Source organism: Clavelina lepadiformis, chromosome 3, assembly GCF_947623445.1.
Source record: "Clavelina lepadiformis chromosome 3, kaClaLepa1.1, whole genome shotgun sequence".
In the NCBI taxonomy this organism is placed as follows: domain Eukaryota; kingdom Metazoa; phylum Chordata; class Ascidiacea; order Aplousobranchia; family Clavelinidae; genus Clavelina; species Clavelina lepadiformis.
Window position 1 is genome coordinate 9,611,367 of NC_135242.1, and position 25,975 is coordinate 9,637,341.

The window sequence follows — 25,975 nt, forward strand, 5'->3', positions numbered from 1 at the left end:
AAATTGAATGTTGCACGGCAACTACTAGCTGGGCTATTGTCATTTTGGATTTTGAATTGACATAAAATGTCCGGCAAATTACTGTAAGTGGACGGGTCCGGATTTTTACAATTTAGGTAACAATTTGCAATTGACCGCATAATTTGTTGAAGCCTGGAAGGTAATATTCGGTTGTTATAAGTTACCGTTACCATATGTAGGTGAAATATTACTGTATACGATTAATCTTTCATAGTAGCAACGTTGGTATAATAGTAAGAGTTTTTTCCCAACTTATACTATCGTAATTATTGTCCTGGGATGACGGTGGTGTATATACGTGATTAGCTTGGTTGACGCTTTAGTGACGATCCAGTCTTTGGGGGTTTCCGGTAATGCTTGTAATATTGAATACCTAACAACACTTCCTACTTTTTCATTTTGAAAAAAGAAATCAGAGTTGCAATACTTTCTGTACAAAAATTATAAGCTAAAGAGTTATAGCAGGGATCCAGTTAAAACAATTGAGTTGCTAAATATATTACCAGACTGGCAGGACAAAGGTTAGGCAGGACAAAAATAAACGGAGGTTGATAGATACGTTTGCCGTTTATGTCTGAACTAGATTGGGGTATAACTGCATGTGTAATTAAAAGGTATTTTCAACGAAATGATTTTTTTGATTTTTTTTAAGGTAAATTCATACATTAAGTTTTCAACTTTCTTTACTTTTTGTTATAGAAAAGTTGTAAAATTTGAAAGCAGAAGTAAATATTCTTGAAAGGTTGAATCAACAAGTCGGATAGAAATGATTTTGATGCAGCTTTTTGATAAAACGGGTATGTTCTTTCAAGAAGTATTTGCCTAAGAGTGGAAAAATGAAGATCAATTTATACAGGGTTTTTTTTATTGTGGTAAGTTTCACTTAAATTGTTTTAGTTACCATAATATTTGCATGCGAGGTGAGAAGTAGACATTATATGCAGAAAAGAAAAGGCAATCCCAGAAGACGCCCTGTAGATTTTTTCGAAATAAAATAATACCGACATTCCATTTTAACTTTGGGCTGAAGAGATTGTCCTTGAAAATTATTATGTTTGCTTCACTTATTCTGAAAAGAATGCCGAAGTGTTGAAGTAACATGATTGATAAAGTATTTTGACGATGGACGATTTGCTTCAATTCTTATCTGTATCCAGCTTCTTGCTGAACACAAATAAAGGAAAGTTTGAAGTCCAAACATATTTCTCATTCGTCTACATTACAACGAGAGTTTTGCTTTTTAGCCAATATATACAGTACACAGCTGCCATTACTATGAATAAAAGTTTGTTTTATATGGTTTAAATTCTGTTTAAAATGCACTTGAAATAATGTTCATGAACCATAACTAATGTATTTTAGATTGCTCTGGTGTCAAACTTACAGGATTCACAAGCAGGATACAATTGCATAGCACGTTGCTCGTGTTCGATGATTGACCATGTCATAACTGCTGACTGCAAAGCGCTAAATATGACGGAAATTCCGGTCCCGCAAGCATATCAAGTATTGACTATAGGGTCGTATGTAGATTATATTCGCGTTCCATTGTATAGTTGTACCAGTGCGGCACTACTTCTTACTGCCCTACTTTTGAAGGTTGCTATAGCTATTTGCTTCCGCATTTGAATTCCTTTAATATAAAAATTATGCTTAGGTTAATGTCCTATTGATGAACTTTAATCGAATGACAAGACTGCGGAAGGATGCATTTGTCATGTTTAACTCTTTGCTTGAAATCAATTTGTCAGGAAACCGCTTACGTATCATTGAAAGTGGAGCTTTCAGTGGATTGGAAAGGTGATAAAATTGTTTTTGCAAATAGCATTTCGTATTACCTGCTACTGTGTCACTTGAAAAAAATGTTAACATTGAAGCTATTTTTTACATATTTTGTTAACCTAACATAAGTATTGTAGCATTGTAATGAAAATCTAACCTGAATTCATCTTCTAATCTAAATTTAACCTCAATTAAACCTAATTATCAACATCAACTTTTGGTATACCATTTCTCCTAACCATAACCTTCTATCTCAAACAATGGGATACGTGAGTTATTTATGGTAAAATAACCGCTTTCTTTTGTGTTAATCTGCAGCCTAATGGTGGTTGACTCAAAATGTATACCAATCGTTCTGTGTTGAATTTGATTGTTCATTTACTGGTTGCAATGTTTCTGTTTTTCGTAGGTCAAAGTTAAGACGCTTAGATCTATCCAGGAATTCGCTTGGTATGCTACCATCATCCGACATGCAATTAATTGCGCCTAACTTACAGTCTTTGTTAGTGGCATACAATGCTTTGAGAAAGTTTCCTGATTACCTGTCTACCATGACAGAACTTGAGGATTTTGATATTTCGCATAATACATTCATCACTTCATTACCGACCAGTACGTATATAATATTTTGGAAAGATTATCATAAGCGTAATATTGTAAAGTATGTTCTGTTTGTATTTGCAAGAAAGAAATAACGAAGTATAAACAGACGAATTTTAGTTTGCTGTTTTTGTTTTGTTATTTGAAAACAGTTAAATTTTTGTTTTTCAGATCCATTTCCTTCGTCGTTGCAATCATTAAATCTCTCGCATACATCAATCGGTCATTTTAGCAAACTGCATTTCTCTGCCGCGCAGTCTCTCCGCGTTTTGATAATGAGTGACAACATGGCATCCGTTGATGTGGATTTTGAACCCAAACTTTTTGACCCACTGCTTAATGTGGAACGCTTAGACCTGTCGCGAACTTTCTGCAGGCCATTACCAAAAGACAGTTTTGTAAAACTAAAAAGCTTAACGACGCTTTTGTTACGTTCCACCTACATCAATACAATGCCAACCTTTCAAGTTGGAAAGGATCAGGAAGAGGAGGTCACTGAAGCAGTAACCGATTTCCCACATGCTACGCACCTTCAAACGCAAAATGATGTTGTTACAACAAATATATCCAGCAGCAGCACTCCCCATGCAGAATATACACTTGGACCTACCAGGTCACCAGCGTATAATACAACATCGACTAATAAGAAAAAGTCTGGCTACAGCTGGTGCAATCCAAAACTTCGCGAATTGGATATTTCGTACAATAGCCGGTTGTCAATACCGAAAGCTATCAAGGGGAAAGGTGTTTTTCCATCTTCTTTGATCAAACTTGAGCTAAGCTACACAAACACACGCAGTATAACAGGGAAAATGTTTAGCAACCTAAGATCTGTTCGTAAAATTCGATTATGCAATAGCCACGTGAAGACAGTGGGCAATGATGCCTTCGCTTCCCTAGAAAATTTGACATCAATAAGTTTGTCTGGAAACAAGCTTCGTAATCTTCCCAAATTACCATCGTCAGTCCAGTTTATTAACATGAGTAACCTCAAAGCCGAAAATTTAACTCGAGATTGCTTGAGTAATCTGCAACATCTCACTTATGTCGACTGGAGTAACGGAAAAATCAAATCTGTTGAGGAAAATGCTTTCATCAATCTAAATCGCTTGAGAGGGATCGATTTATCCAACAATAATTTGAATGCCTTGCAAGAACGCACCCTGTTTATAAAGTATGTGACGTCAGACGTGTTTAAGTAGTTTATGAAATGCTAACTTCAGTCATCTTTTAGCACGCCACACAATATGAAAAATTTAAACTATATATTTCTGTTTGTAGGATATCTTCACTGCTCGATTTAGACTTGTCTGGCAATCGGTTAACTGTCATCGAAGGTGCAGCTTTTGTATCACATGACAAAGTTCAGACCTTGCTATTGCACGACAATCAGTTGAAGGAGATAACAGAACAAACTTTAAATGGATTAATTAGTTTAAACACTTTAAAATTATCCCATAACCAACTGATAAATATCTCGCCAAATGCTTTTCGAAATCTACATTTAGTGAAGGTATGAGTTTTGCATCACAGTCATATACTGGCTAATTTGGTTCGTTTCGTTATACCTTTGAAACGTTATGGTTAAACTAGTTGCTCTGTATATTTGTAAACCACTATATCGGATATGCTGCAAAAAGCTCCTAAGATTTTCGCGACAATGTTTATCTGAATTTTACAATTATTCTTTCCCAGGAAATATGGCTTGACGACAACGAATTAGAAATAATATTCGAAGATCTATTTGCAAATTCCGATAAATTACAGAAGCTAGTATTATCTGGCAATCGTTTGCTTGATATACAGCCGCAAAAGTTCCCGATTTTGTCTTACCTTGATATCAGCAGCAACAGTTTATCTTCATTGCCCAAAATCGACGCTCCTCTTCTTACACACTATTATGCTTGGGAAAATTATCTAATGGTAGGTGAATGAGTTTCCCTACTTTGGGTTTGTCGCGGTCTTTGTGTGCTAACAACATCTTTGAACTTGCAGAAACTTAATCCAGAAACATTTAAAGGATTAACAAATCTTGTGGAGATGGACATTCACGAAAATGAAAACCTCACCGAGTTTAGCTTTCACCTATTTCGCAACTGTCAACAGATGACTATGCTTAACTTGGGCCACTGCGGTGTACGGGATTTTGTGGATCAACTTATGCCTGAGCTAAAAGTGTTGCTATTGGGGGAAAATCATATCACCGAAATAACAGCCCCACTCTCTCGATATCTCCCAGTCATTCAAGATCTCGATCTTTCGTACAATGACCTCATTACCATGAATGCATCGGTAGTGAACACTTCCAATACTTTGCTTTCAATCGACTTAACTGGAAATAACTTTCGTTGCGACTGCAGCCTGGACAATTTGGTAGAATGGATCGAGTCACAAAATCAGCATTCGTTGGTAGACGTGATAGGATCCCACTCGTATTTGTGTGAAAGTCCGCCCGATGCCTTTGCACATTTGGTTGTTTCAGTTGTCAGTCAACTAGACTGCACCTTACCAAAGCCACCTCAACCGTCGTCGGAATCAAAGAAAACCTTCACAATAATTTTGTGTGTGTTTGTCGCTGTGGTCATCGCCACCGCAATAGGGGTGACTTTCTACTGCAAACGAAGAGGACCTTCATCATCTGAACCTTCCTCATCAACGTCCCCAATGGATGAGAGATCATCCGGGAGATCGTCACCCCGGCTTTGTTGCGACTGGCTTGCCGCCCGACTAAGCGATGAACGAAGAATGTCGTTTGGCCGTGGAGCAAGAAATCGACAGAGAGTTTTTTCTGATGACGAAAGACGTGACTTGGTGGTTACCTCGCCATTGACATCACCGACTGGTCTTCAATCTCCGGAAGAGCAGTGAATAAAACACAAACTCTTTTATCGGTTCTACCTCTTTTGACCTAAGCACTGCCGCAGATTGTCTAGCAACAAATCTGTTAACACTGTGCAAATCACAATGATTTCTGGCGAAAAGTTTCTTCAGCGTTCAACGCCTTTTGCTGCAGTGCGGCACGTTTCATGTACATGTTATTTCTGTAACTAACAATTATGGTTGATTACTTTGCTACAGTGTTGCTGAATTACATTTAATTTATTTGAACTTTTTCTATAGTATTGCGTTTTGATACCATTGTACGGTGTTATACTGGCAATTTTGTATTTTATTAAAGTAAACGGAGTCATCATGGTTAAAAATTTTATAGTGTACAGAAAATTTACAAAACCTTGCGCTATGCTTTCACAATATCCGAGTTTATACATAATGTACTGAGTCTATTACATGTCAGCCTGGTGTAAGGATAGGTTAAATTTTCAGCATCAGTTTCTTGTTATCACAAAACATTTTTAGAGATCTTCCATCAGTATTTTCTCTTTTCATATGCAGGAGGTATTGCTGGAGTTTTGCAAGCAACATTTAAAATTATGTCCAAAAGCGATAATTTCCCGGGAACGAAACGACCAGGAATTTTATTTTAAATTTTTAGACAAGTTTCGATTCCTTTGCAAAACAGTTTTAAATTTTCAAGGAATATACTGTTGCAGTTTATTACAAGATGTTTTATTCAGCCATCGGGATAGCAATTCATTACAGTCTCCTTTACGTTCACGTAAAAATTAGTCCTGTAGCGTGACCTATACTATTAACAGAGAACACATCGCATAATTGGGACATGTTACAAAGTTGATATCACAAAATATTTTATCACAACTATGGTCATGGTAGCACGACAAACAAGGAAATCATTGTTTAAGTATAATACGTCATAAGTGGAACGCGATAAAAAAAATTGCAGATAACGACGTTTGCGGCTTTGCTGAGGCTTGCACATGAATACTGCACTGTACTTACAGCGAAAACGCTTAGTTGCAGTCTAATGTATACGAGAGCTTATGAAGTGTGGAGCAAATCCTAAGAACCTATTTCCAAGAACACATACAGTATACTGCATTTGATACGAAGACTGGTGCTGCGTTTGGGAGTAGGCCTATAATCACATACGTCTACTGTTCACAAGAATGTAAGAACCGCTGTTCCTATACAATATACATCATTCAAACTCCATAATAATAATCCTAGGTAACTAATAATTTTTGGAAATTCTTTCACTTTCATTTAATCGTAATGCTCAAACTAACTTTACCGTTCAACATTATTTAAAAATGTCGGAAATATTAATAAATCTTTTCTTCCATTTTTTCATTTTTTCTTCCATAGTGAAGTTATCCCCGTAGACTCGTAGAGGTGTAGTAACCTAGCTACTACAGTAGGTAGAATTATGCGTTTCTTATAGAATTTCCTGCTTCCTATAGCTTGTTGCTATTCTCCGTGCTCCCTGTTGTAGAGTTTTTCCAACTTCTAGAAAACACAGACAAAAGAAGTAATTGGCTACGTCCAGTTGTTTTAAAGTTATAACAGTAAAAAATAACACTGATACGCTTGATTGAATCTGGGACAGTCCAGATTTTTGAATAATAGCGGAAGTGTATGGTTTATTTTCTAACTTAAAAAACTTTGTAACTGCGATTCTGCGAAATTTGTCACAATTTTGGAAACATCCTTCTCGTGGATGGCATTTTAAAGACCAACGAAGCAAAAGAAGTCTAGCAGGAATAAAACATATATTGTCCTAATAAGCGCATTTTTACCGATTTGATTCAAATAGAGATTTGGTAGTATTTCTACAGAATTCGATTTTACTCTAGGATTTGGTTTATTTCTACGCCATTGGTTAATTTTTATAAGTTAACTTTATTTATTAAAGTTTAATCTAATCTTTATGTATTTTAGTGTTTAACGCTTGTAACAGTCACCGTCTTGGTTTTGTTTCTGAGGACAAGATTATGAATTTGAGAATGATGCTTCCAGAAATTCGAAAGGCGAACAACATGAAATCATATCCCACGGGTTAAATGCTTCTATTAGGCATTGTTAGGGCGACGATAAAAGTTGTGCATTTACTTTTTCTCTACAAATAATTACAAACGTTTTTCTTCTAAACGTGCTTATTTGGAGGGCGTCTACACTAATTCGAGAAAAACATATCAGAACAAAGAAATACGATCATCACTGGATGCAGTTCTCTAGCATTGAAATGAGATCAATGAGTTGATTGCATCCAACTTGAGATACATGACAAATTCTTTCGATGGCTATTTTGAAATTACTACGTCAATGACATTACCGAAATAAGCTTGGAAACCAAGTTAGCCTACTTGGCAGCGCCTGCATCAGCGGTCAAAGCTTAGCCAGTGAATTTTAGCCTTCCGCAATGAATGCTTGTCTTAAATAATACATGTTTGTGTTGCTGGGTGGGTCGTAAAAAATCAGTCCTATTCAAAGTTTCACAATTTAATTTACGAAAAAGCAAACATCCTTATAAATGTGTAAAGACGAAAAAACGAGTACTCATTTAAATATTTCACGAAACAACGATATAAAAAACAAACACATATCGACATGAACAATATCACAAAAGACTAATTTAATGAAGAATGAATTTTACAGATATACGGGAGCAAAAATGGTTTCTTTGCGCGGGAAATGCAATATCAAGTTTCAAATGGTACGAGGGTGGTCTTGACCAACTTACCAACCCGGCTTACTTCTATCGACCTCTGTATATGCCAGCAATTGACAGCTCAGAAGACAGTAATTATAATCTCATAGCAAGAAATAAAGGGCTCAAAAACACCAACAATGGCACCAGGATTATTTTCCCAGCGTAAACATCGGAAATTGTGAAATTTCTCCAGAGATTATTAATACCAGTTGTAACAACATCGTGTCCAATAATTTCGATGAACTTTTGACGTATTAAGCTGACAAGTCATAGCGTAGAAGCCATAGAAGATTAATTGATATAAATGACATACATGCACGATTAACTTAATACGTCATTAGTGGTACTTGGAAAAATTGGTTTATTTAACAAAGTATTTGATTGTTTAATATCGCAGTCTTCATCTTCTAATCCTTCGCTGGTATTATTGTTAACGTTTGAAGACAGTGGTGCGTAATGAGGCCTAACGTTTGTTTGAACTTGACAAGAGGTATCGTTGTCGATAATGTTGGGGGGCTGTCCATTCGGTCGCATACCAGAGAGTTTTAACAATCTTTCTTGTTCACCACAAGCTGCCGATGTTGAAACGCTAGAATCCTTCTTCCGAGCTTTATCTTGCGTCACAGTGAGGCCCGGCAAAGGATTCACCAGCCTTTGTCTTTCGTCCGGCTCGTCCGAAGAATCGCTGTTGGATGCTGGGTTGCAGCTACCTCCGACTGATTCTCTCACCTCGTCATCGACGCGTTTGCGTCGGCGCCGACGCTTAGCTTGGGGGGCGCAGAAACGATGATGCTGGGCGTTCATAACACGTTGTACCGGGTGTTTGTATCGTGCAGATTCTGGTATACACTGAGTGCTGTTGGACACGTTCGTGTGCCTGTTTGTCGGCTCAACTTGCATGTTGTGAACGTGAGACGTGGATGCAGCGCGCATAGGTGGGCGAGCTGAGACGCGGCGATCGTATACAATAAACCTATCGCCCGGATTGGGCGAGCTATACCCCATTTGCTTTGATGGCAACCCGTAATGTCTCGGAAATGAACGATAATTGGGACGAAGATTAGGCATCGTCCTCGACGATTCACCGTGGGCAAGGTTCGGCCGATGCGACCGGGCCAATAAGTTAGGAGTGACCAAACGATCTCCATAGCAACGGTTGTTCAAATTCAGATCTGCATAGAAAAGAAGCAAATTTATTGCTGATGTGGAATGGTTAGATGAGATGTTGGTGGATGCCCTTCACCCACCTGGTTTTGATCTAAGTCCTGTCATGTTCATAGATGATTGCATTGAGCGCGCATGATTGCAAGGTTTATCCAGGGATCCATGGGAAGAAGAGTCCACGGGAGAAAGATCTGAAGCATCTGAGCATAAACGTTAAACACATGGAAAAATGCAAAATTTAGACGTGAACTGAAACAATGAATGATGAGGACGCCAATGAGATAAGAAATAAGGTTTAAGAAACTAAAGCATCTCCAGTTAAAGAAAAACAATCCCTCCATGTAAAACACTGGATCTTATCCGGTAGTTATTTCAAATTCACTTGACATTATTATGCATGTCCAAACTTGTTTACGATTTATACCTGTGTTTGTGCTATACGCTCCTTCGTGGTTCTTTCGCGTGTAACAAAGCACAATGAGCCATATGAGCGAAGTTGCCAGCACACAGATGAAAACTATCACGACGACGATTCCGTTCGTACCAAATAATTCGTCAAACACACCTTTGGTGGCATTTTCATCAAGACCTAGATGATTGATTAAGTACATATATTCCAGTTATATGCGTTAAAAAACGGTTTCTGAAGTCAAGAAAACAACAAAGATAAAAATATTTAACATATACTAGATAAATAAAATACTATCAGAACCTAATAGAGGAACACTACTCATTGCGGTATAGGTGAAGAGAATCTGAAAACAATAGTTACTTAAAATACGTACTTTCTTTTAGCACCAGATTCGTGCTCTTGTGGTTGGTGCCAAGATCGTTTGACGCAAAACAGGTGTAGATGCCTTCGTCGTTCGATCCAGCTTTTACTATCACTAATATCTGTCCATCGGCAGCAAAAAAGTGACGATCCGTCCCTTTCAGGATGCTGCTGTTCATACGCCACGTCACTTCCGGGGCTGGATAAGCAGTGACCATGCATTTAAGGACCGCGTTTCCTCCGTAAATGGCGTTAACCTCTTCAGGCATATCTTCTACGATAGGCGCATCTACAATGAAACACGTTGATAAAAATATTCAGTTCAATTCATTCAAATAGTTTTTAAAATCGATAAATGCCGTTTGGCATCACGTAAAATTTGTACTTACAAAGAACCGTGAGGGTAACAAAAGCGGTTTCGCTTCCAGCTTCACTCTTCGCCATGCAAGTATATTCTCCGGCGTCCTGAGGTTTCACATTGACGATATGAAGTGGACCATCCTTGACACCATCGGAGGTGATCTTCATGGAATTACGTTCACTTGATGCAGAAATAAATCGACTCGCTCTCGGTCTTGTTAAACCAGTAACGTCGTTTAGCGGCCTCTTCGAAGCGTCTGATTCTTCCGAGGGTGACGACTTGGATCTTTCGTCGCCAACTTGCAAACGACGCTCGTCAGCGGCGGGAAAGTTCACACCAGTCTGTGGAAAGCACAATATCACGTGTATACAAGCATCTAAGCATTCGGAGAAAATGATTTCGGCGAAAAATTGCGCGATCTCCTTCCGTAGCGAATTTTTTTGTCAATGTCATTCTCTTGCTTATCATAACAAAAAGTCAATGAAATCCATTACATTATTAAGAAGCAACAAACCTTATGCCAACTAATCTTGGGCAAAGGCTGACCACTAGCCTGGCAGCTTAGTATAGCTTCGGATCCCATCCTCACAGTTTTATTTTCGGGTTTCTTTATTAGTAGTGGAGCTGCGAAGACTCTCAAACGTGCTGGGGTGGACATGTCGTGCCCAAAGTCGTTACTGATCACGCAGCTACAAGAAAACAGTATATAACAAATTTTAATGACCCAATGAGTGCCGGTGGTAAACCAATCATACGATAGCTGATGTTAATTACCTATATTTTTTATCGTCGTCATAACCAACATTGTAGAGCAAAAGCAAACTTGTGAAGAATATATGTCCTCCTTCTCGTGTTTGTCTATTCCGTATTCGAATCGAGGAACTTTCTTTAATCTCCTGCATGTAAAATACAAATTACTGACCGTAACAGTGGCGCAAAGAAATCCACAAGCATCGGTGAAATGAAAATCTGAGTGACTCGTACACTTCTAGTGGGACCCCTTCTCCATACAACGGTCATTTCCACGTTAGCATCTACGATCTGACCTTCCACGACAGTAGCACTTGCACTGCATTCGAGTGTTACGTTTTCGCCTTTGTACGATGTTAGCAAGCTCGGTTCTTGTAAAAGTGCTGGGACGGGGTGCTTGCCTAGATCAACAAACTTGCATTAGACACCGACAAGGCAGGAGCTACAGGCACAACACTATCGGGTGCAACATACCACACTCTAGTTCCTCTCGTTTGACCGTTGACAGTTCTCTTCCCTTCAACCGTGGTGGATGAAAGCAAAAAGTGTGCACTTCAAATGAGCTGTTGTGTTTGCTCTCATACGTTGAAAGCCAAGTAGGAAACCATGCCAGCTGGCAGTCACATAGGAAGGAGGAGCTGAAGTGATAAATGAACATCGTTGGAAGACCAAACCAAGGCCGAAAAAGAAAAGTCAATTGAAGAAAACTCCAACTCGGGGCATAGCTATGTCGAGGAGTAGAGCACATAAAATAATTCTTTTATCTAACGCGAAATTCTTCGCAACCAAAACTACTGATTTACATCTTGTTTTCTTATACTACAGAAACATGAGCCACCTGACAAAATGATGTTGAACATGGTATCGGATGCATGCTTACCTGTCCATTCGCAAGAAGTATAAGGACTTCAGAGCGCTAAATGTTCCATTTTCGACCGATGTTATATTGTTTCGGCGAAGATCGAGTTCTGTAAGACCTTCCGCACCGCGCAGGACGTTGGACGAGAGACACCTGATTTTGTTGTCGTTCAGAAGCAAGCGACGCAAACCAGAAAGTCCAAGAAACGCACCATGAATATCTTCTACGCTGCTGGAGATACTGTTATGTGACAAATCCCTGTGTAAGAGAACGTTAACAAAGTCAGTTGTCGTGCATTGAAAACAACTGTGAGCCAGGCAATAGCATAAAACTATTTGTCTTACAATGTGTGAAGTGACACAACGTCTAGAAACGCGTTGTCTTCTACCACATCGATCAAGTTGTGCTTCAGATCCAATGTTTCAAGATGAGTCAAGTGCTTAAATAACCCCGTAGAGAGAGTTCGCATGTCGTTGTAGCTTAGATTTCTGCATAAAAGTACTTCATACTTACGCTTCGTGTCAAGCAAGGTTAGCCGTAAGTTCGAAAAAAGTCTGTGGGACCAAATTCCGGATAGCAAAGACCGCATGTATATGACATGTTTCGGTAAAGGTTACTTACAAATGACGCAGCTTTTCGCAGAATTTCCATCCAGTCGGTGTAATGTTGCTGACATTGTTGTGCGAGAGAGATCTGGAAAAAATTAAAAATCCTGTAAATTAAACCTGGTACTAACCAAAATGTAGATCATTGTATTTCGGTTTGGCTTTTTCTGTGTCAAGATATATGATAAAATAAATGTTAAATATATTAGGATGTATACTGATAACTGGAATGATTGACTGCGCAATATGAGACTTTTTAGTTGCAGATTATATCTAAAGTAGGCAATTGGGTAGTTACTTTCAAGGCTGATCCAACCTGGGTACAATGAAAATTAAACTAACTGGTGAAATGATTACTGGCACACAGAAGAATGACAGGGAAGGACAACACAAAAGCCAGGCTAGTCATATTAAGAGACCACAATAGAGAAGAAAACTGAAAGACGTTTTTTTATTTTCTTTATGCTCTTACGTTGCCGCAATCAACTCACATCGCGCCCTCATAAGATTTCTTGCAGGTGGCCAAACAATGTGCGAGACGGCAAGCTAAGCCGCTTGTAAGTAAAGACTGTTTGCCATTCCCACTATTTCTATTCACATTCCACTGAATGGAAATGAACAAAGCTGAGTAATATGAAAACGGGCCACGTGATAGGGTAACAGTAAAAATTAAACAAATGATTTCCTTGTTGGATCTGAAGTTTTCCGCGTAACTGACGTAATGTTTGCTTCTTAGATGATGTCATAATGAAGGAAGAAGATCAACAAGTTCTCAGTGAACTACATCATAAACTGATAATGTAATTTTAACGGTTTCTGAAAGAAAGTTCCTACACAAAAGACCTGCTATTACCACTTTTGCCACTTGTTAACACTAGTGTTATCATACTACACACAACAATTGGTCGAAGCTGAAATTAACAGTTCTAGTGAAAAGAGAAACGAACCAAAGGAGTACCAAACAAAAAGGAGTTGGCGTGGGGCGGCAGACAACACCTGGCATATTGAACCCAATTCTAACCAAGATGGTGGGAAACCAACAATAACACGGCAGTTTGAATTACGACAACGAAAAATAATATTACATTTGATATACATGAGAGTTAGGAGGAAACTATAAATAAACTGAAGTACATGAAACAGCAATGGTCCAACGCGTTTAGTCATTGTGGTACCAAAAGTTTGTAATCAAAAGCGAAATATTGTAATTTTGTACTAAATATAGACATTTTGCTAACTTATACACTGAGTTAGTGCTACTTTGAAGCCATTAATCGACGATGAAAGCTTTGATAAACGATGAATAGATTTCACACTTAGGGCGATGTACTAACATTTCCCTAGACAGCATCCCGAACGATAAAGCGGTTTAATTCTTTATTCGACAGCTAATCTAATAAGCAATGCATAATTGACTACTTATTTCTTCCAACAAAAACCATCTGCAATCTCATTTTCCTATTTTGCTGATCATTAAATATCCAGCTGCCGTCACGACTGACTTTAATCAAGCGTGACCACAATGAATTTCACAAGCACGGGGTTTGAGGCTGGAAGAAATACTGTACTGTAGTTCTCGCTAGTTGTTTTCCTCCCAAGACCATTTATTATTTTGATTTGATTTGTGCGTCATGATTGTTAAAACGAAATTAAACTTTACTCATGAAAAAATAAGATTAACGGTAAATACTCACAGAATTTGCAAGGACTGCAGTTCAAAAAGCCAACCTTTTATCACCGATGTTATTAGGTTATTGTCCATTCTCCTGAAAAAAGTTACATTATTTAAAGACTAAAACCAACCAACATCGATAACATATTTTACCTAAAGCCTCTCTTGAGAAAAATGTTTTATGACTCTGTATTTCACGCTGCGCTGAAGGTCAATTGGTGTCACACCAACTTCTATGTCACAAACCAATAACAAGGAAAAGCTAAATTCGCCTTCTAATGACATCAACGCCATGATTTCGCTGCTGTCTAAAGTCGGCCACATCAAAGCGAGCCCGTCCATCATAAATTTGACTCTTAATGAGCAGTGATGCACTGGGCGAAAATTGATTCATTAACAGGATTCGCAATGTAACGTTAGTCAAAGCAATCTCATTAATCAATTTTTTTTGCTTTCAAAATGCAGACAAATATGGCTGATAGGTTGAGATTAGAGCAAAAAGTGGAGGACGACACCTGGGCTTGTGGTTGCCGCTCATCAAGTTTTCTGGGAAAATGATTTGTTTAGTAGAGCAGGCCGAAATTAAACGTAGCACGAACAGTAATTAGCAGTAATTATCCTGCAACTTGTAAGTTATAATATGATGTTTGAACATCCTTTAGCACTTACACTCTTAAAAATAAAGTTAATCAAGACGTTAAGCTTGGGATGAGATAGAAATACTGTTAGCTAGAACAATTATACGGTAACATGCAACCTGAATAAAGTACATTCATTGTTTTATTCAGCTACAGAGAAAACATATGATTCATTTACACTGCAAAATCTATATCCGCAATTTCGACCAATCACAAATAGAAAAAGTTTTGCTTACAGTACGGTGAGGTCCTTTAAGCTAAAGAATGCCCCGTCCATTAGACTGCCTATTCTGTTGTCGCTAAGTAACAAGGTGTGAAGATGGCGCATACCGCTGAAGGCAAGACCCTCGATACGCGAAATGTGGTTGCGGCTCAAATCCCTGAAGTGAACAAATAAGCTTTATTTTAAATAAATTCACTCTACCGGATCTTCCTATTCTAGAAGCAGATACTTACAGATAGCGAAGGCTGCAAAGATTTCCAACACATTTTTTATTCGATTTTGATCTATCCGAAGAGGACGAATGGCGAAACACGCGAAGTTTATTGCGACTTAACGAAAGGTGTCGAAGTGATCTGAGGCCAGCAAGTGCTTGCGAATCGATTGCAGATATTTTGTTCTTGTGAAGGTTTCTACCATGGGTAACAATTCGGTTATAGCACCAGGATAGAACATAGAAGCTTTGAATGCGACAATTCAAACAAAGTGTTTTAACAAGTGTGTAAGTACGTGACAACTTACAGCTCGGTGAGTTTCGTTTGCTTGGAAAATGCGTAGTTTCGAAGGTGCTTTAACCTGTTGAAGCTGAGGTCGAGGTTTTGCAAGGAAGGGAACAATTTCAATTTGCCACCAATTTCAGAAATGGAATTATGTGATCTGGAATTCCGAAAAAAGGAAACTTATCGTTATTATCGTATGGCACAACAGCATTTCCATGCCTTGTCACAAAGAATGCAGTAATATTCATTTTACATTTACAATACAAGTTAATTTCAATGAAAACCATTACCACCTCGGTGACAAAATTGAGGCAGAATTAATTCGTCGTTTGATACCGTTTACTTATCATACAAATGACACAACAAATATTTACATGGTTAGTATAATTACAACGATATAAGTCGTAACTCTGTGTGGTCATGGCCATGATGTACAGTAAGTACATGGCGATAAAAACCTCTTTAGTGCTGTTTCAAGAACGCAAATTCATATGTTACATACGTATTTCAAATGATCATAACAGGGTCACAGTGAATAAAATAATTCTTTGCGCTTATACCCTAAACATTAAGTCGTGATCCAGTCGCGCAAGTAGCTTCGAGGATGTACTTTTAACGCACTATGTTCTCCTTGAAAACGCCGACGACATCTTCGGTTGGCCAATGTCTGGTGAGCCTCGAAATATAGTTTGCTTCCCACACTCGACTACCGCTCATCAAGTCATTCAGTGCCGCGACGTAATTTTCGATGTGCGATTAAGTGCAGGTTCGCTACTAGCAAGTACGTCAAGTAGAGGCAGGTGGAAGGGATGAGACTTTCCATCCGGCACCGACTTGAGTAAATATTACGCAACAACTACCTCTCTCTCTATATCGAATTGAGCGTTTAAGTGCGGACGCATTCGAAATACTGCAGAAAAGAGTGAATAGTACAATTTTACCAAAATGGGAAAGTGTTTGAAGTTTCCTCGTATATCATTGCATCAATTCGTTACGCGTGAATTTAAGCGCTGTACTCTATGCACATAAAAACTTCATGTTGGCTCATAAAATAAAACAAGCTTGTTTCAAAGTGTTGGACTGTAAAAAATGTGACTGGTATAGAACTTCGATTTTGAAAAATTACGCAATACGAGTAAAAAACAAACGTCATGCGACCGATGAAATGAGTACTCACAATGATAATATGGTAATGTTGATTCCCGTATTTACTCCAACATCCGGTATCTTATCTAAGGAACATCGATCGAATCGCCTGTATATTGATAGAAAGTCAACTACATGTACATTTCTTTCAGTAAGCAACTACGCCCTTGTTAGAGATATATATAATGTAATTTTTATTTACAAAACAGCTAATTTACTACAAGGCGACACAGCAACACGTTCGAGAAATTATAAGCAAAACACGATAAACTTATAAAATATTTGTCTAAGTAAGTACAACTTGCGTAGGTTTGAAATTAAATAACGTGAATCCATTTTAACTCACAGGATTCTAAGTTGCGGAACATCTTCTAATGAGAGGTTTACTTCATTCAGGCGATTGTCACTGAAGTCTCTGAACACAAACACAAAAATAAATAATTCATCGCTGAAGTTGGAACGAAATGGTGCCCCTAATGTCAGAACATAGGTTAAATTAAAAGATAGATAACTTAGACGTTATTATAGTATACTGTTGGGAGTTGTGACCAGCCAGTATGACCAGAAAAAGTTGTCACTAATAAACAAATCTACTTAAACCTTAATCCGATTATTTCGTGCATCTTCAAAAAGAAGGGTGGCCTAAAATGTGAAAATAACGATGCAATCCAAATTTATAAGCGATCAACAAGCATGGTTTAAAGGTAATATTTTTGCAATTTGCGAGTTTCCAAAAGATTTTCAAATAACGATGAAAGAAATATAGCAGAAAGGCACCTGCTGGGTCGAATTACTCAAATTCAATAAACCTTATTACTGCCAGTGAAGAAAGGATACGTCAACTGAATGAACGAAAAAAAGAAAACAATTTCTTTCGAGCACAAAACGTGAGATAAAGCGGAGAGGCAATCAAGCGTACTCTGCAAACAGACCACTTCACACCTTTGCCTTCAAGTCTCAAAACTTTGACGACCCTTCTGAATACAAAACACTTGTCTCGCGAAAATGAGACAATTTGCACTCGCGACATAATAACTTAGCGTTGTGGTTGAAGAAAAGAATTAATTTAAGGCATGTCACCAAGAAAAGCAGAGCGTAAGAAACTGCAGGTGGTGGTATTTCGTGCACTTCTTGAAGTAAACACTCGCGCATGCAAGCGCAAAATATTAGAAATCATTTGGACCGGCGTTAAAAATCCATTGCACAACGAAACGCGAACACATTACACCATTACGCTAAAGGTAGTGCGCGTGCAAATAGGAAGAGATAGAAACCGATGGTAAAAGTATCGTAAACATTTTCTGAGGGTAGCGTATCACTAATCTGATAACAACGTTGTAGAATGTGAACTGATCACAACATCGCACTTCCTAATCAGACACAATGACATTTGTACAGAAACACAAAAGATGTAACAAACTGGCGCTTTAACCAGTTCGTTTGAAAGTTTTAGAAAGTAGTTAGTTGTATAAAACGGGCGGACATTGCAACTCGCCTCTGAAAATAAATTGGCCACCATGGAAGCAAAAATACATGATAGCAACAGGGAGCTTCGTCACAAGATTTGACTAAGAAATTATTTCAACTTCATTTGATCATAATAAGAGGGGAATAATGAGGCAAAGGCCACAACGCGTGGAGCTGATAATGGACCAACCCTTTGTGGGAACACAGCAGGAAAAAGTCTGTTTTAAAATGAATACCATGCCGTGTCCTGGTGCCCAGCAAATATAACCTAAAACCTTGAGATGTATGAAATAAATGTTTAAGTTGTGTCCATTTCAGGAGGTGAAAGGATGAAATTTAAATGCTTTCCACTATAAAGATAGAAACTAAAGTATTAATTTGTTGAAATACTTGGCTAAAGAAATACTAAACATCATGTTTCAAACAGTATAGATTTCAACCAATCAAAGTAGTTTTAAAATCACTATTCTCCGTGTCCAACACTAATTAGCACCGTTGAAATAAAAGTATAAAAAAAGCTTCAATAAAACAAGGAATTTACATTTCGGCTGTTTCGATAGTAACCGAAATACACAAGAGTGTATTAGCATGAAAATTATGAACCTTATCGCCAACGTTTAATTTTTAGTGGGATTGACCAATCGATGTACGGTAGATATTTTTCCGCTCTTCGAGGTCCCACTAAATCGAAGGCAAGATAGCTGTATTTGATCAGTGCAGAGTACGGTTTAATTTTAAAATTAATGAAAGGTGCTTGTTGGTGTCGTGTGACCAGCATTGTTTTCTTATTCTATCGCACTCAAGCCGTGTTTGATTCTCGACAATCGCAAAACGTGACAAACCTGGAATTTTGATCAAGTGTCCATCAAGCCACGAAGCCACATATTTATACAACACTTGGCGCTTTCCCGCGAATGATCACATGTATAAAAAGCTCAAAGAAATTGTCTGTCACCAACATTAAAATATGGCCACAACTAAGTTTGCTAAAATTCTTCGATATGAATTCTTTGGAGCGCTTACGACGGAGCAGTTCTCCAAAACCAGAAACAACCCAGTCAGTTACGGTATACGACATCACGGACTGGATGGATAAAACAGAGGTGAATAAAATACGGTCAATATGTTTAGATTGAGAGTGTGAACAAAGTACACACGGGTTGTAGTGACACAGCTGCCAGCGCTTCACAAATTGGAACGCCTCTCACTCGACCCGTGACAATCCAATTCACAAGGATCAACCGTTCAACAACCTTCATGCCTAAAGGCTCAAACTAAGGCGAACAAAAACTGAACAAAGTAAATCAGTTAATTAAAGACTTTCCTGAAAAAATTCACAACTTTTCAAAATTTTCATAGAGCATCACAATGCTCATTAATAACGTTTATTTGTCTTATTAGACGGTTCTAAAAATAAAGACATGTGGCTTGATGGCAAGCTTCTACAACAGCTTTAGTGTATATTGAACATTATTTTTTATATCTTTCAAAGTTAGGGTTACCAGAAATTATAGGGTTACTGTCCAAACTGCTGCTATCCGCAACATTTATAAAAGTTGACCACCGCGTTCAAAAAAGTTACGGCGATTTATAGCTACGTCAAAAATATTTTAATACCGTTGGTATTTATCTTAATATACCATACCGTATAAGTTTCAATTTAGTTATTTCGAGCACATCATACAGAGCATTTCCCAGATTTATACACCGGATTGGTAAGCTGTCAGTTAGAATTAAAAACGAAAACATTCACAGTTCCCGAATAGAACAACTCCTTTTATCTACATTATAGATTTATAACTATTTGTGTTTCACCATAGTGAAGGGTGCCTAAGGGCAATACTACACATTTAATAAGTTCAGAGTGTGACTATGCTATACAAGCATCGTTTTTCAACATAAAGAATATATAAGAAAGGAGTTTAAGAAATTTACATCAACAAATTCATACGTCTGCGGTTTGCATCATATAAAAAGAAGATAATTAAAAAGATTTACAGCAAAAGAACACTAGTCTATTCGAACGCAAGTAAATTTGGCCAAGTTGCTGTTAACTGTATTTGCGAGTGTTGAGTGTTTTATATCTCCATTCTCCCTGGATGGGAAATTTAACAGAAGCCAAGACATTGCAATATGCTCCGAGGACGTGCTTATAAATCACTTTACATTGACGTTTTACAAGGGAAGAGAAAAATATCTTATCGCAATAAACCTGATATTTACAGCACAAAGCAAAGAACTGCACCAATGTTGAAAACATATTGCCGAAGTAAAACATTAGGTAATCTGATAATCCTGCGTTTCATGATAAAATTTGTGTCATTTGCTTTAGCAGGAACATGACACAGTCATAGGCACATGAAATTACATTTGTACTACTTGAAGGTTGGTGAAAAGTTCTCCACATTAAGTAACATGGGTCAGTCAATAATACATAAATTAACTACTAATTCATCAATTATTATCAGCAAGAATCTATGATGCCTAATAAATCATAACAGAAATATTAACTACAGTGCAACGAGTGAAGGCTTAAAAATATTGTATACTAATACCAATATAGCTTTAAAACTAATTAGTTACATAAATTTTTTTAACCGTCTTATACATAAATTTTACTTCAATTGTCTCGCATATAAATTTTCCAATTAAAACAGTGAAAACTTTGGTGAATGACACAAACAACGTCCTATTTTAGTATCAAGCAATATCTTAACGTAACATAATTTCGTATCGACCAGGTATATGCAAGTACTCACATTTCCTGTAGATGTTTTAAATGACTGAAGATGTCGCGCTGGATTTCATTTGCAGAAATTTTGTTGTTTCGAAAGATTCTAAAAAAATACTATGTTTACTGCAAAACTTATATCATCAGCAAAATACTATTGTAATTAGTAGTACAGTACTACCACATAATTAATACAGTTCTTAACACTCCTAGCATTTATTAGTTAACAATAACTTTCAATCGTTTCCTCAAGGGCCAATTAAAGTATGTGGCTGGACGGGTGGTAAATCAATATATAACAGTAAGTCAGCTTTGCAAGGGCATAACATTTCTGATAGACCGATACTGAAATGATCGCAATTAAAAATAGTAACAACTGTTGTATACATATCTATATTTCTGTTGTATATTTATTTATATTTTTTAAGTGCCAAAATATAAAAGAAATTTTAAACTGAACAAGCATCCAAATGCATAACACAAATACAGGAAGTTATAGTGATTTTCATGAACCTGCCAGTACCAGACCCAACAGATATACTCAAACAAAACTGGTAATTTTTGAATGATAACAATTGTGTTTAAAATGAATGTATAAGAAATTTTTTGATTAATATTGGGATTCAGTATAATCAATGCAATAGCCGGCAAAACATTTGCAAACTTACCAACCCTAGCAAGTCCTGGTCAATTGAGATTTACATTTCAACATGAAAATGAGGGGCAAGTGCTAAAACAAGCAAACCTTAAATCAAGGAATACTTGATGATAATTAGTTGCCAATAGTATTACGACCAAAAAGATTTTCAATACGTAGCAACTAATGCCAAAAAGTTAATCACAAATTTTGGTACTAGTCATAACTGAGATGGCGGTGATTGTGATGTTACAGTGTGGATGGCTCATTGCTGGTGTTTGAATCCAAGTGTGGTGGTAAGTAGATTTAACATGTTTTGGATGGAATAAAACTTTGCAATTAGACGAGTAGTTGCAGGTTATGTATACTTAAAGTAAGGGGCAAGTTCAAAAACAAGTTGATGTTATACCGAAAGAAAACTACTCACTGAATATTCCGGTAAAATAGTTTTGAAAAATATTTCTTGGCTAGGTAATTATAGGCAAAATAAAACCGCAAAATTGGCTTAATTGTGAAGTAGATGAAGGCTCATGTTATGTCATAGGTAATCACAGATAACATTTGTAAATTCATAATTTAGAAATACCTATTGTATCTCACGTATGTATCTGTTACAGTTGTATGGATTGCTCTAAACACCAATAGCTTGATAGGTGACAGCCTGTATCGCCCAACCATGGCAACCAGTACGGTACCAATTTGACAGGTAGCCTATGCGGTCTAAAGGATACCTTAACGTCACGGACACAAATAATTCGGCTACTGGATTTTTATGTTTAAAAAATTTATAATTTATTCCATTACAATGTTTCGTGTTGCTAGTTTTTTCAAATGATGCCTAATTGGACATAGACTAAACTCCTACGGCTTACACTTCTGACTTCAGTTGACTATTGTGTACGGAAAGAAACAGCAGCAGCATTTTGTCAAGCAACTTGTCTAATCTATGACAAAAAAGAGCCTTGATATATGTCACAATGAAGGTGAAAAACAGAGACTTTGCAATTTTCTTTTGCTGATAACTACCTAACAACAAATTATTTTTCAAAAATATTTTACCACAATGTTCAGGACTTGCCCCTCACTTTAAGATACGTCAAACTAACAAAAATATTCCCATTATGTACTTAAGTGCCATATTTTCAGTTTTGCGGATAGAGTAATGTTTTTGGCAATATTTGTTTAATCATTAAATACTATTGAAAAATTTGTTGTCTGGTGGAGGCTACTTACAAACAAATCTTATCTGACTTCATTCAACTCGTTTTGCATTTTCCTCCTCACTTTAAGAGATATATATAAGTCTTGCTGATATTTCCATAAAAATTTTTTTTTTCAATTTGTTATTTAACCTTGTATAATTATATAGCCTACTTACCATAAAGTTATTTTTAAAATAACTAGAAACGTATATTCTGAGTCAGTTAAATATAATAAGGCTGATAAGAATATTTTATCAGTTATCACTGTCAGTACCACCGATAGGTACAGAACTAGACTGGATCCCTATTTTACAGAGTTTTGTTTTCATATTGTCATCAATAGACTAGAAAAATTACGGAAATGTGAATGTAATGGTTACTGAATAAAAATAAGGTTGGTATGTACTGTAGAACATAGGTAATGGGTTGTGTATGTAAAGGCGAAAAACAAACATGTCAAAAATTTTACAGTTACTTTCAACTTTATGTGGAAGTTATGTAAAATAAATATAACCAGCATAAAATAGAATAGTGTAGCAATATATACTGTATGTTAAACATGGTATTTCAAAAGATGGTTATATAAAAAATTATTTTGATAAAATCTGCGTGTTTATTGTCCTATGGCCAATTAACAGCTTTGGCATTGATATTTGCCAAATTATCGCAAAAGATTTTAGGCAAAGTATGACCACATATACTGTATATATATATAATTTAATAATAATATATAATTTGTTACTATATGCTCGAAAGTAGGATTTTACGTCCCTTCGGTTCTATTTGGCAATTAGTGTTAACAAGACTTGTTTATAGCTAACTAACGCATAATGAATAATTACGTACAACTTCAATTCTAAAAAGTCCTCAACAGAATGATACTTACAAGATTGATACCCATGATGGAATAGGTTTCGGGATCTGACGCAGACTCCTGTTGCTACAGTTGACTAATCGCTCATTGAATGAACATGTACATTGTTGTGGACAAGAAGAATAAACAAAATTTGATTTTTCACTTGTGACTACTACTTGGCACAAGCAAAGAATCAAAAATATTAAATAAAATCGATTTGTCCAGTCAAAGGCAAAATGAGTTGCCAAACATGGCAACTTTCTGCGATCTAATGGCATGTTATTTAAGTTTGAGTTTCTTTCATCATGTTGAAACATCCATGTTCAAGCAACAAAAATCTGTTGGAGTTCTTTATGCTGATGTTCAGCCATTTTATCTTCCGAGGTGAGCAATGTGTAAGAATGCCGGTATCTTCCTTACATGCACAGAGATTCACATGCTTATATTCCTACAACAGTTTACTGTAGCTTAAACATCAAGTTCTCTGCATGTATTACATGAGCAATTAATATCATTCTGTAAGCATATTAAATTTTGTTTCTGAAGCATTAGTTATCATATTTTATCAACTATGATATGATACTGATCTAAAACTTGTTTTTATATGCTACAAATAAAAAGTACAAAAGTAACAGCCCTAACCTACAAAACTACAGAATTATCACAACATAAAATTTATGTAAAACTAATCTCTATCGACACCCTCTTTCACTTTTCATGACTAAGTTTCCGCCAATACTTGAGTTCCTCCAAAATATAGACATACATAAATATTGGACCACTTAGATCCGTTGTGGATGGGTTAAAATCGAAAAATTTATTTGAAACCATAAGTTAGGGTGCACAACTATTTTTATAACACTACTAAAAAATTACACCAATTGAATGTGATGATTAAGACATTCACAAAATATGAAATCTGTTAATAGCCCTACATAAGCAAAAGCAATGGATATACACAAATAATCATGGTGCTAAAAGTGCCAAAATTAATACTAACAATGCTTTAAAAACATCCATTTAAATTTTTAACATGACTCAAACAATAACTCAAAGTCTGCAAACTCAATATTAATGCGAGGTGTATTATCATAGCGACACCCTAGGCTTCAAGTGAATTTTACTGTTTCAACTGATCCACAAGCGATCCAAGTAGTCCGAGCAATCAAAGCAGTTTGACCCAAGCGAACCTGTTTATGTCGGAGGCACCGCCAATACTTTCTTACATCTGTAGATTAGTGTTGCTACTTCTACAATTCTGTATTCTGAACAGAGTTGCTACTTTCTTAGATTAGTGTTTACCTGATTTCATGGTAATCTGCAAATGAGTGATCCTACAAAGCCTGATTGAAGAGTTTGACATACACCCACTCAATACTGCTTTTTATGAGCTTTAGTGCCGCACGTAAGGTACGTTATTTTGCACTTAATGATTTGAACAGAACTTCTATACACTCAATTTTCAATTGATTCAAAGATTAAATAAGTCAAACTGTGTACATTGCTGTGAAATTGTGCACTTTCATTATGCCAGAGCCATTTTGCACACTAAACTTTCCATTTTTGGTTGTTTGATGCACCCACGATATTGCTGAAAATGGCCATGCATTGCAGTTTGGCCAAAAGGCAGTGATGTACAACCACTGTACTTCAGCACCGTGGGGCAAAGAAGTGTGCTGCAATACTCCTCAATATTTAGGATAACACTGCTCTATGGAAGTATAAAAGCAACAACAGTAAATTAAGCAAAAACTAGGCTAATTCCCGCCAACAAATACTTAGTCAGCCATTTAAATTCCCAGCCCTAGAGATGTATAATAGCCTATAAACAGATATAAGTAGGAGAGTAACTATTTCAATGTATGTAGGTCACGCAGCTTGTTGTTAAAGATATAGGCGGTTAGGTTAGGAGAATGGGAATGCGAAAAGTTGATTTCAGCTTTTTAAGATTTTTTGGAGTTTGATTTGGATTAGAAGGTAAATTTGTTATGTTTAGGGGGTCTAGTATACCCCTGGACAACCACAGGATGCCTTTACATACTAGACCAGTAGACCCCAGCAACTTAAATTGTGACATCATCGGTTTGTACAATTTTTAACTAGACCCGTTGTTAGTTAGTTTAAGCTTATTCATAGCTATTTATTTCACTGTTGAGTGTAAGCTCTGCGTGATCGCATACGCAGTTATTATGGAGACGTTATCAAAACTTTCAACTTTAATTCTTAATTTGGGTCAATATCTAATATGACAGTGTTTAACACTTAATATTCAAACCTGCACTAGCACTTGTTTTCTGCTGATTCAAACCGATATTCAGAATGACATTTCTAACGACACAATTGGGGACAGATTTTGGCAATTCACTGGCTATCATAGGTCTATAGGTTTACCGATTTATTTTGAAATCTGGCAACGTTTTTAG

At 36.8% G+C, this 25,975-nt stretch overlaps 2 protein-coding genes across 2 annotated transcripts; one reads left to right on the forward strand and one right to left on the reverse strand.

Annotated features, from left to right (window-relative positions):
• Positions 1-720: 720 nt before the first annotated feature.
• LOC143450154 (uncharacterized) lies at positions 721-5,594 on the forward strand. Its single transcript, XM_076950590.1, has 8 exons — positions 721-893; positions 1,384-1,527; positions 1,679-1,821; positions 2,213-2,415; positions 2,575-3,577; positions 3,685-3,916; positions 4,099-4,326; positions 4,399-5,594. The coding sequence occupies exons 1-8, from the start codon at positions 858-860 to the stop codon at positions 5,269-5,271; spliced, it is 2,862 nt and encodes a 953-aa protein (XP_076806705.1). The 5' UTR covers positions 721-857; the 3' UTR covers positions 5,272-5,594.
• Positions 5,595-7,745: 2,151 nt separating this feature from the next.
• Positions 7,746-24,056, reverse strand: LOC143449111 (leucine-rich repeats and immunoglobulin-like domains protein 2). The gene is made up of 20 exons (XM_076949186.1): positions 23,583-24,056; positions 20,886-20,963; positions 17,006-17,074; positions 16,691-16,768; positions 15,536-15,670; positions 15,250-15,426; positions 15,030-15,173; positions 14,178-14,249; positions 12,500-12,571; positions 12,223-12,366; positions 11,900-12,136; positions 11,494-11,657; positions 11,254-11,420; positions 11,044-11,165; positions 10,784-10,958; positions 10,298-10,610; positions 9,922-10,197; positions 9,561-9,725; positions 9,220-9,336; positions 7,746-9,144 (listed from the first exon to the last, which is right to left on the reverse strand). The coding sequence occupies exons 1-20, from the start codon at positions 23,867-23,869 to the stop codon at positions 8,294-8,296; spliced, it is 3,843 nt and encodes a 1,280-aa protein (XP_076805301.1). The 5' UTR covers positions 23,870-24,056; the 3' UTR covers positions 7,746-8,293.
• Between the last annotated feature and the right edge of the window lie 1,919 nt (positions 24,057-25,975).